Source organism: Phascolarctos cinereus, unplaced genomic scaffold, assembly GCF_003287225.1.
Source record: "Phascolarctos cinereus isolate Bilbo 61053 unplaced genomic scaffold, phaCin_HiC Scaffold_2;HRSCAF=192, whole genome shotgun sequence".
Taxonomy (NCBI): Eukaryota; Metazoa; Chordata; class Mammalia; order Diprotodontia; family Phascolarctidae; genus Phascolarctos; species Phascolarctos cinereus.
The window spans coordinates 338,338,922-338,351,335 of NW_027555625.1; the positions used below are offsets into that span (position 1 = coordinate 338,338,922).

Sequence of the window (12,414 nt, forward strand, 5' to 3'; positions counted from 1 at the left end):
TCCTAAGGTACAATGAGGAAAGTCAATTGTGTTGATGCTCAAATAGCATGGAGGCAGCAGTGTGTGCTCACATGGTATAATGAGTATAATCAGAAAAACGATCCTTTTTCATCGTCTCTTACTAGAATGCACCGCCACGGAGAATTTAAAGAAAAAAAATTCCTGCAAATGCAAAATCAAAAGTAAAAAGTAAATTCAGTTTCCCCTAATCTTTCTCCAAAGTAGCCAGTGCTTTGTAAATTCAACTTTGAACTCAAGTTGAAAAGAATATTTGCAGGGAATATCAATATGTATGTTGAAATATCCTTATAGGAAGGTAGAAATAAGGGGGGGGGGGCGGCCCAGACACTGAGCCAAGCAGTAAACTCATCGAAAAAAGAACAATGTCCTAGGGGGTCTATACATAATGGCTACCAGTATCTGGATTGGATGATTATTTGGACAGTATGAACCTCAGAGGAAGAGAACTTATTGAGCAATGGTTATAGAAGGAAAGTCTGGAAATGGCAATGGGGAGCAAGCCATATTCCAATATCACAACTGCAACCACTGAGGGATGGGGGAGGGGGAGTCTGGATAGGAAGTATAGCTAGTATTGGAAAGAATGGTAAGGATAGATGGAGGCAGGCCTCAGTGAGTGCCAGAAAATGGAAACACTAAGAAAGTAAGAATTCGAAGGAGAAAGTTGATTATGGAACAAGCATTAGAGAGAGCAATAGTGGGAGGGGCTGGCTGATCTGAAGTGGGACATTGGAGAATAGGGTAGATGTGAGCAATGGAGTGGGGAGCTGGGAATAGGACACAGATTTGCATATCAATAGCAAGGGGTTCAGAATTACTTGAATGTTCACCACCTTGACTGACAGAGAAGGCATGTGATTAGACTGTTTGAGGTCTGTCCTCATTATAGTTGCTAATGTTTCATCCCATGAGACCTCAGCAGGCCTGTTTCACAGCAGACAGGAATAAGAAGAATTAGAGGAGTTTTGTCAGAAGGAAGTGGTGCCTGATGACCTTGGGGAAGCCTCTGGGGATAGGAAATTTCAAGGGTCTTATCATAGGTTGGTACAGGACTGGAAAAGGTCCAGGAGAGTAGTGCTGCTTGGACTGGGCACTCGAAGGTGATCCTAGCATGAAGTTGGGAGAGGCAGGTGACAGGTGTCTAGTGCCAGGCTGCAGTCACTCTAGAAATGGCCCTGTTGTAAGACCTGAAAGAAGGCAGGAGAATTAAATCAGGTTCCTTTCATAGCTAGAGCTAGAATAGTTCTTAACTAAGTGAAGGATAAAGCTGATCACAAAAGAAAAAACATGGTTTTGATCGCTTGAAATTGATAAGTTTTTTACATGAACAAAATTAATACAACTAGAATAAGAAGGTAGGCTGATGGTTGAGGGTGAAAAATCTTTGCATCGGATATCTCTGATAAGAGTCTGATACCCAAGATGTATGGAGAACTAATGCCCATATATATTATATACATATATATATATATACATATATATATATATATAATACCTGAAGACATCCTCCAATAAGTATCTAAATAATATAAATATTTCTCTAAAGAAAAATTATAAACAATTCTGCTGTTGATGGAGTTATAAATTCTTCCAATCATTCTGGAAAAGAATTTGGAATTATGCTTTAAAAATGACTAAAATATCCATACTCTTTAACACAGAGATTCCATTATTAAGCACATACCCCAAAAAGGTTAAAGTTAAAAAGAAATTCTCATATCCACCAAAATATTTACATTTTTACAGTAGCACTTTTGTAGTAGCAAAGTTAGAACAAACTAGGATCATAGTATTATAGATTTAGAACTGGAAGGGACCTCAGAAGTCATCAAGTCCAATCATTTTACACATGAGGAAATAGGCCCAAATAATGATTTTCCAGGGTCACATAAGTGGTAAAGCTGAGATTTAAACATAGGTCTCCTGAAGCCAAATCTACTAGTTGGCACAGCTCATATAGTGCTAGACTTGGAGTCAAGAAGACTTGAGTTCAAATCCTACCTTACATACTTACTAGCTATATGGAACAGGGGGTCACTTAACCTCTTTAAGCAGGGACCTGAAGGATACGTAACTTCTCTAAGCTCCATTTAGTTGGGATTTGAAGGAATTCAGCAAATCCAGGAGGTAGAGATGAGAAGGAAGAGCTTTCTAGGAATGGAGGACAGCCAGAGGAAATGGCGTATCCTGAGAAATGGAGTATCTTGTTTGAGGAAGAGCAAAGAGGTAAAAACAAGTGTCAGTAGATCAAAGAGTACATGGTGGAGAATAAGTTATAAGAATAGAAAAGTGTGGAGGGTTAAGTAGATTATAAAGGGCTTTGAATGCCAAACTGAGGATTTTTTATTTGGTCCTGGAGATGATAGAGAGCCACTGGAGTTTATGGAGTGGTGTGTGTGTGTGTGTGTGTGTTTATGTGTGCCATAGTGACCCTTTCATTTTATGAAAACCACTTCAGGGGCTTAAATGGAGGATGCGTTTGAGTGGAGAAGAACTTGAAGCAGGCAGACCCACCAATAGGCTATTGCAATACTCCAAGCATTAGGTGATGAAGGTGGCAGTATCAGAGGAGAGCAGGGGGTGTATTTGAAAGATGTCACAAAAGTGAAATCTACAGGTCTTGGCAACAGATTAAAATTGGGGGTTAGAGATGAGATAGTAAGGAGTTGAGGACAACATCTAGATCGCAGGCTGAGGGACTAGGAGGAAAGTGGTAGTAATTGGACTTGGCAGTAATAGGGAATTTTGGAAGGAGGAAGGTTTAGGGGAAAAGATAACGAGTTCAGTATGGAGATGTCTACTGGACATCCAGTTCAAGACATCTGAAAGGCAGTTGGAGGTACAAGAATGGTACAAGAGGTTAGAGCAGGATAGATAAATTTGAAAATAATCAGCATACAGATAATAATTAAATCCATTGGAGCTAGTGAGATGACCAAGTGAAAGAACATAGAAGGAGAAGAGGGCCCAGTACAGAGTCTTGTGTGACATCTATGGTTAGAGGGCATGGCCTGGTTGAGGATCCAGCAAAGTAGACTGACAAGAAGTGTTCTGATAGGTAGGAGAAAACCCAGGAGAGATTAATGTCAAAAAATTCAGAGAGAAGAGGGTGATCAATAGTGTCAAGGAGAATGAGAATTGAGAAAAAGCCATTGGATTTGGCAATTAAGAGATCAATGGTAACTTTGGAGAGAGCAGAATCTATGGGATGATGAAGGCAGTAGCTGAATTGTGGAAGGTCAAGAAGAAAATGAGAGGAAAGAAAGTAGAGGCACCTGTTGTAGATGGCCTTCTCAAGCCACAAAGGGCAGATGAGATAATTAGATAATAGCAGAGATGGAAGGATCAAGTGAAGGTATTTTGAAGATGGAGAGACATGGACATATTTGTGGGCAGTAGGGAGAAAGCCAGTAAACAGGATGAGATTGAAGATAAGTGAGAAAAATAGGGATGACAGGCAGTATGTTGGAGGAGGTGGTCTGGAATGGGATCATTGTATAGGGTTTATCTTGAGTAAGGAGTAGAGTGAGTAGCAGAAGGTATCTAGGTATTAAAAGATAAGGAGTACAAGAGAAGAGGGAGTTCACAACAAATGGCTTTAATTTTTTCTGTAAAATATAAGGTTTTCTCAGCTGAGGTGGGGGGATCCCATGGGAGATTTTAGGAGAGATGAAAATATTTGGAAGAACCACCAAGAATTGTGGGATAATGAGTTCATAAGGAAGGTATAGAAAGATTGCCTAGCAGCAGTGAGGGGCCATTTGTAGTGGACGCAGTCAGAACAGTTCTGTGATTTGCTCCACGTTTGTTCAGCAATATGTGTGTTAGGAGTGAAGGCAGCAGCTTGTAGGAACAATCCAAGGCTGAGGCTTGGCAGGACACAATCAACAATATGATAAGGGGTCTAGGGATAATACAGAGTTGAACTATTTCACCAAGGGGTCAAGATGGGGAAAAAAGAGTATCAGGATCCCTATGACAAGACTATTTTTTTTTCTCTTCTCTTTTTTATTATTAGGGAGACACCCTGTTTTCCAGAGCTAAGGCCCAGTAAGCAAGCTCTGCCCTAAGCTTGGCATAACAGCAATCCTTTGCACTCACCCTCTAGATGAACTCTGCCATAGCAATTGTTTCACATTAGCCCTAAGTGGTCTCTGAGCTCAGACAAACACCCTCAAGAGCCGTGTTCTGGTCATGAAGCCCTGCTATGAATCAGATTTCTCTCGTGGTTGCTGTTACCATTGTCAAGGCTACAGCTCACTGCGTAGCCATTGCTATATGTATTAAGAATTTGGCCTCACTAAAGGGGGTCTCCTCTTAGAGAAGGACCCAGCACACGTGTCTAGTTTCCCTCCCCCAACATAATAAAGCTCTTTGCTTTATGATCACTGTTAGTTCTTTGGTTTTATTTTATTTTGTTTCTTAGAGTTAACTGTGGTTGTGAACACCTTGGTATTTTCAGAGTTAACAGCAATTGCACAACCTCTGTGACTCTTTGTTCTTTTCTTTTCATATTTGACAAAAAAGAGAGACTAGTACAGAAAAGAAGGCCTAAGAAAGTACTAGAAGCTGGGAGGGCTATGTCTCAGTAACTGCCAGAAGGAGAGAAAGAAAAATCAAGTAAAAAGATTTAGCGGAGCCTGTCTGTATTGGAAGTCTTTGTGGTAAAGATATTGGAGTGTGTAAAAGTTAAAATTTATAAGAAACAGGACAGCTAGAGGAGTTTGAACCTCCCTTTGCCATTAGCCATTGGAAGAAAACTAGGTAAATTTGAGATAGATGAGGCTGGAAACATTCAGGGGTCCCTTTTTATTCATTTAGGTGCTCATAGGATTGCAGCTCCGTATGCAGGGTGTCTTGAAATTTTGGGGACACTACAGAGTTGGAAGAGACCTAAGAAGTCATATAGCCCAGACCCTCATGTTACAGATGAGGAACCTAAGAACAGTAAACGTTAAGTGACTTGCCCAAGATCACACAGGAGTAATGGTTGAGCTGGACTTTGCATTCAGATCTCACTGACTCCAAGTTCAGCACTCCCAAGTTCATCACACTTTACACTGCACCACACTGCCTCTGCTATATAATCGTTCTTCCACAGAGAGCCATCTGAATACAAATCTAGTCTGGAACTTCACTGAGACTTCTGTGTCCTTGATCAAACGTGATAATTTACATAACAATGTAGGCAAAGCACTTTATCAGAATATCCTCATCATTATTAGCAACAGCAGCTGCAAAGTTCCCTGCCTAGTGTTTCCCCCTCTTGGTTTTGCCCCAGGTTTGTTTGGAAGCATTAATAAAGAGCAAACTCCTTCTTCCCCCAAATACATAGAAGTCTGAGATTCCAGAGAGTTTCATGATATACATTCTTGAAATGTAGTCATAAAATATACTCAAAAAATGTTGCATGAAATTATTCTTAAGGCTTTCACAGCTCTCCTGTCAGCCTCCACTCCCTACTATAGAACAATTTCTTTTTTTTTTTCTTGTCTGTCTTTACACTAATAACCCTACACACATTCAGCTCAGGGACCACCTTCTATGTGAAACTACAAGTGCTCTTCAGATCTTCAAATTATCTTGTGTGCATTTTTTATCTCTCTAGTAGAAGGTAAGCTTCTTAAGAACAGAAACTGCTTCGTTTTACAGTTTGGATGCACAAAACCAAGTCCAAAGTATGAGGTTAATAAATGTTTCTTGAACGGAGTTGAAGTCCATAGTCTTTATCGTGCAACAAAGTAGTCAGGGCACAGCAGCATGACCCCTCTATGTTTTCATTAAAAATCAGGATGGATTTCCAGTACTACCCGGCATACTACAGAGGGAGCCCTAGATCCTATTTCAGCCATAATTGTCATGCGGACCTGGAGTGATTTGGACAAACAGGTTTTTTTCTTATTTGCCATATTTTATTGATTGTATTTATTTATTTATTCCTAAACACGTGGCTGATTCCTATTATTGAAATTTTTTCTTCTTTAAAAAAAATTCAATACCAAAAGAATTTACATAACTTTATATAACGCTGGATCTTATGCAAATTGTGTGTGTGTGTGTGTGTGTGTGCGCGCGCGCGCGCGCGCACCAGTAGGGGCCTGCCAAACTGCATGAGAATTGCGTGGAGGGAGGAGGAGGTGGGGGAAAGGGTAATGGGTAGGCTTAGCCTGTACAGTGCTATGGATGTGAAAGAGCTTAAAGGTAGCACATGCCTTTTGAACTGATCACCTGAGCGTCTGTATCCCAGCAGCGCTTAAGGAGGTAAGGAGGACTGGGACGTTGATCTTAGCGTAGGTGAGGTTCAGAGAGAAAAATAAGTAGAGAAGGGTCAATGAGGAGGGGCAAACTAAAGACTGTCACCAAGCACAGCGCATTGAGTATATCGAGGTTCCCCTTTGAGTCACAAGGCAGAACCTGAGGAAAAAACTAGGTTTGGTGGGTCTCTAGAGATCTGTCCCTGGGAACTTCGGCTGTCACAAGCGTCCTTGGCACAGGAGCTAGGTTTCAGGTCTTGCAGTGCCTCTTTCTATCGGTAGCCCTCCAACAATGCAGGGAAACTTCCCAATTTTGATTAGAGATTGGGAAGAGTGACGTGAAGATAGAGTTGGGTTTAGCCAGGCTCCATCCCTCTGTGGGACAGGAACAGGAACAAGGTCTCACTTCATGTAGATTCGTCTCTGGGGCTGGGAAGAAAAAATAAAGAGGGGAAAACAGGGGAAACTGGGAGCGGTATATAACTATATCGACCTCCACCCTCTTTTTTTTCCGCTTCGTAGCTGCTGACGTGCTAGAGCTTATTAATCATTCACCAGCACCAGAGCCGCGCCAATTAATCTTCTGCAGCTTGGTCCTTCAGCCAGCCTTCTTTCCCCTCCCCAAGCTATTCTGCTCCCCGGAGCCCCAGAAAATCAAGCAGCAGCGCTCAGTCAAGACTCCGGCAATGCACCCTGCCGCCTTCCCGAGCCTGAGCAGCATTCCGAGCCGCAATCTCTTGCACTGTGCTCTACAGCGGTAACCTGAAACAAACAGGTGAAGGAACAGTCTGGGAAGTGGGAGCTCCCAAGAGCAACGGGACAGACTGCGGAGCACTAGGGGAGGATCAGAGCGAGACAGCGCATCTCAGACCCCGCCTGCCACCCAGACCGGAATGTTTCCCAACAATACTGCCTCGTTTCCTTCCTCGTCTTCTAGCAGCAGCCCCAGCAGTAGCAGCGGCGGCCCCGGCCCAGGGTCCATAGCCCCTGAGGGCACAGAGGAGCCAGGGCGCAACGCTAGTCAGAATGGGACCTTGAGCGAGGGACAAGGGAGCGCCATCCTCATTTCCTTTATCTATTCCGTGGTGTGTCTCGTGGGGCTCTGCGGCAACTCCATGGTTATCTATGTGATCCTGCGCTACGCCAAAATGAAGACGGCCACCAACATTTACATCCTTAACCTGGCCATCGCAGATGAGCTGCTCATGCTGAGCGTCCCCTTCCTAGTCACCTCCACGCTGCTGCACCACTGGCCCTTCGGCGCGCTGCTCTGCCGCCTGGTGCTCAGTGTGGACGCAGTCAACATGTTCACTAGTATCTACTGCCTAACTGTGCTCAGCGTGGACCGCTATGTCGCTGTGGTGCACCCTATCAAGGCGGCCCGCTACCGTCGGCCCACCGTGGCCAAAGTAGTGAACCTGGGGGTGTGGGTGCTCTCGCTAGTGGTCATCCTGCCTATTATCGTCTTCTCCCGCACAGCTGCCAATAGCGATGGCACGGTGGCCTGCAATATGCTTATGCCAGAGCCAGCTCAGAGCTGGCTAGTAGGTTTCGTCCTGTATACTTTCCTTATGGGTTTTCTACTCCCGGTCGGGGCCATCTGTTTATGCTATGTGCTCATTATTGCCAAGATACGTATGGTAGCCCTCAAAGCCGGCTGGCAACAACGCAAGCGCTCAGAGCGCAAAATTACCCTGATGGTGATGATGGTGGTAATGGTCTTTGTCATCTGCTGGATGCCCTTCTATGTGGTGCAGCTGGTTAATGTCTTTGCTGAACAGGACGATGCCACTGTGAGCCAGCTCTCAGTCATCCTGGGCTATGCTAACAGCTGTGCCAACCCTATTCTCTACGGCTTCCTCTCGGACAACTTCAAGCGCTCCTTCCAGCGCATCCTCTGCCTTAGCTGGATGGAAAACACAGAGGAACCGCTTGACTACTACGCCACCGCCCTCAAAAGTCGGGGGTACAGCGTGGAGGACTACCAACCAGAAAACGTGGAATCCAGAGGCGTCTATGGCAACGGAACCTGCACCTCCAGGATTAGCACCCTTTGAAGGACTATTGGGAAAGCAATGCTAGGTGGTGAATTGGGCTCAGGGATGGTGGGGGCGAGGTGCTGTTCGAATGGACGGAAAGGAATATAACAAGACTGAGTGCAGGTCGAGTTGAAGGGGGAAGGGGCATACCGGAAAGTTGGCAAAGGTTATAAGGAAAAGATGGGAGTACTGTAATTTTGTAAGAAAGGGATAAGGAGCTGAACTGAGCAAGGGCAATGAAACCGGGATGGAGTCCAGGATTGCATACTATGCTTTCTCCAATCTTCTTCTTTTCTGTAGTGTCCCTATCCCTACCACCTCTCTCCCACCCTTTGAACCCCTCTTAAAATTTCTCTCTGGCTCCTTCTGTCCCTTTCTAGCTGATGACTTGTTGTTGTTGTTGTTACCTTATTCAACCTCTGAGTGGACCTTCAGTCTCTCTGTTCAGCTACTCCACCTTTCTTTGTTTGGTCCAACAAGGGGAACTGGTAAATTCCTTTGTTAATACCGTCACTTTCCTTTTGTATTTCTTCTCCATCTCACCATCCTTGCCCTCCTCCGGACTCACCTAGGCAGGGACAGGTAGCTGAGCCTAGGACTCTCATCCTCTGCCACCATATCCAAACACTTCTCCTTGAAGGAGAAACACTGGAGGGCGTGCAGAAAAGTCTTCTCTCCTTCTCGTCATCTGTTTGGGTTTTTTTTTTTAGGGACTCCGTAGAAAGATGAGGGAATAATAGGGGACTTTTAACCCAAGTTCAGGATCATAGATAGCAAATCTACTCTCCCAAACAAAAGAAGAAAACTTTCCTGGGAGAATACTGGGAGAAATTTTCCATTCCCAGTCCTACATTTACCTTCTCCCTCACCCAGAGGGAGCTGGGTGCTTAGAACAATGGGAATTTACTTATGACACACAGCACCAGCATTTGCTTAGTCATCCAAGAGCCTAAAATCCCAAGGTTGGGGTGATTCCCTCCTTTTTCTTCCACTTATCACCTCCCACTACCTAGCACTCATTTCTAATATTCCTTCATTCAGCTAACATCATAGATCAAGAAAATTTAGGCAGAGAGAGTGTAATTCCCAGGTTAAAATCAGGTTTGGTTTTATAGTGTTAACCCCTTAGTAATCTCCATCACCTCCTCCACATTACCTCCCAGCCCCTACTTCTAAAATCCAGCCATGGGGTGCAAGGACTTAAGTAAAACCAATCTATCTGTGGGATATTAAGTGGGGCCAGACCAGAGCAGATAAAAGATTTTCATTAATCTGTGGCTGCTAGTTCTTACCCTCTTTCATGCCACACCCCCGATCCTACCCCACCCATCAGGATTCCAGCAGTTTAACTTTTAAGGGTTGCCATTTTTATAATAGTATGGCTAATGAGTCCTCCTATCTTAGCTGCATGTGTGTGTGCATTCATTCATTCATTTATTTATTCATTTATTCACTCACTGACTGCATTTGAAAATTATCTTCCCTACCCTCCCCAGTCTAAATACAAGGTCTTTGAATTGTATTCAAGAGAATCTGGTAGAGAGAAGATGATCTAGTCTAGAAGGCTCCTTCTGATATTCTTCACCCTTTCAGGGTCTTCTTTTCTCCCCTTTCTTTCTCTTTTCCTTCCTTTCTCTTTCCATATTTTGGTGTGTACCTAGTAAACATTTTAGATGTTTTTCATCCATTTCTTATTATGGTCTCCTGTTTGTAATATGACAAATTATATTAACAACAATCAGTGCCCTACAATGTACAGTGATAGGTCCCAGTTCTTCGCACTTCAAGCATGATAGTGTGCCACATTTGAGAAGATTTAAATATATGTATGTATGTGTATACATATAGTGTGTATATATGTATATATATGCATATATACATATATATTTCTGTGCCAGCAAAACAATGACAAATATAGCTAACAGGAAACCTTTTTAGTGAATCACTTTCTAGAGTATACCACTCAAAAGGACTCAAGCTAAAAGCTCAGAAACATATAAAACACTAAGTACTGTAGGACCAAGGAACATTTAACACTGTGTTTCCTGGGCTTTGACTTAGTTCAAACTGAAGTTATCTTATCATGAAATCTTAGCTCCTTGGGGAACATGGGAAGAATAGCTAATATACATTGCATGTCTCCCTAACTAAATTGGAGCTGGAAGAACTCAGTCTAGCTCATAGTAAGCATTCTATTAATCTAGATTAATGAGTGGTAAGATGGAGCCTTGTTACAAAGTCAGATGATTAGAAATTCTCAACCACAAATCATTTTTGAAAGTAAGCAGGTATAAATATTAAAGAAATACAGAAAACAAACCCTAATGTTCTTCCATTGATAACAGATGAAGCAAAACAGAAATTCTAGCCACTATGTGAAAAAAAAAATTAATGTTTCAAGACTAGTTAGCTTTCCTTAGCAAAAATTTTGCTTTTAAAATAGCAACTTTAAAAAAGACCCATTTAAAAAATGGATACTGTTGCTTTTGATTGTAATTAAGACAAAATTTGGTCCAAATATTTTTATTTGTTAAAGAGAATTGAATTGTTAAAAACAGTGAAATTTACATATAAAAAACCTTAATCATAATTATCTTAAGATACCAATTTGGTCTTCTTATTCTGTCATTCTAGTCAATATAACTGTGATGTTAGCTTAATAAAAGGCATATTATTGTATACTAATCTATGTGTTGTACATACCCGGTAAATGTAAGCTTCTTGAGGGCAAGGATTGTTTCAGTCTTTGTGTCCCTAGTGCCTAGCACAGTGCCTTGTACATAGTAGGTATTTAATAAATGTTTGTCAGATTGGATTGGATATGTGTAATTTTGCAATATTAAGTTGATTGCTGTAATCAACCACTCAGAAGCATGTACCCCATAGGCTAAGGAAATTAGCTTGGGTTTTAATCAGATGGATTTGAATTACCACCACTCCATAGCTTTATCATGAGAAAAAGAATCCTTTAAGGTTTCCAAAAATTATTAAATGATTATTTATGTTAGATATTTACTTTTTATTAGTAGTATTCTTATTCCCTATTGTCATTACCAAACTAACTAGGAGCCCTGGCTTTGCGTTACAGATTAAATTAGAGATCAAGCTTCTGGTGCTAGACCTTGTGGTGAAGACAAATAACTGCTGGTTCACATACACAGGTAAAAGGGGGAAAAGGTTGTGGGAGAAAAGCAACTGCCTACTGCTCTATAAAGGTATGTCAGAATAAGTGGAGTATAAGTATTTTCTGGCCTTGTCTTTGCATACCCCTATTTACCTAAAGGATATTTCTATGGCTCATCTCCTCATCCCTTCCACTCTGAGACCAGAATATTGTAACTTGCTTATGGGATGGCTATAACCTAAGAGAGACCAGTTCTTCTGGTCTGTTGTTGAAGATATGGGAGAAAATGTCAAATGCCTTTTAAATAATGAATATTAACAATACAACTTTTATTTTGCTCAATCTTTCATATAAATACCTTTTTACAGAGTAGTGAAGGTAATGAGGCTGATAAATGACAAAATTATTAGACTGGGATCTTGATGATTAATTTCCAAAAAAAAAAAATAATAATCCAATGGGCCTAATTCGAATCAGAACAGAGCTGGTATGGACTAGAATGTATCCTGTCTGCCCATTTGATCATGGGACTTTAAAATACACAATATGCCTATAGCATTACAGAATATTATTTGGTCCCCCACTAAACTGAACACCTTTGTAGTTAAAGACAACATTTTATTTTTATTCACATGAGTACCTCATTCTATATTAATAGCTAGCATTTATACAGTACTTTAAGGTTTGTGAAGTATTTTACACATATTACTTCATTTGATCCTCACAACAACCTTTTATGGTATCTGCTACTATGATCTTCTCTTTGTTGATAAGGAAACTGAGATTGAAAGAGTTTACATCACATACAGCTAGTTAAGTGTATGTATTTTAAACTCAGGTCTTCCTGAATCTAAGTCCAGCATGCTTTCCACAGCACCATTTAGCTGCCTCAAATTCTAGCCAATTTGGCTTTGAAGGAAGTTATACAGAGCAAACATTAAGGTGTAATTCCCCAAGGACCACACAAATCACATAA

The 12,414-nt window shown here is 41.7% G+C and overlaps 1 protein-coding gene and 1 pseudogene across 1 annotated transcript; both read left to right on the forward strand.

Annotated features, from left to right (window-relative positions):
* The window catches only part of LOC144455703 (uncharacterized), a 26,710-nt pseudogene extending 19,674 nt beyond the window's left edge, over nt 1-7,036 (forward strand).
* On the forward strand, nt 6,632-11,323 carry SSTR1 (somatostatin receptor 1). The gene has a single exon (XM_020991402.2). It carries the CDS (start codon nt 7,169-7,171, stop codon nt 8,330-8,332), a length of 1,164 nt encoding a protein of 387 aa, XP_020847061.1. The 5' UTR covers nt 6,632-7,168; the 3' UTR covers nt 8,333-11,323.
* The last annotated feature ends 1,091 nt before the right edge of the window (nt 11,324-12,414 follow it).

What these genes read in the sequence shown, in the direction of transcription:
- SSTR1 (XM_020991402.2), top strand. Translation starts at nt 7,169, where the DNA reads ATGTTTCCCAACAATACTGCCTCGTTTCCTTCCTCGTCTTCTAGCAGC.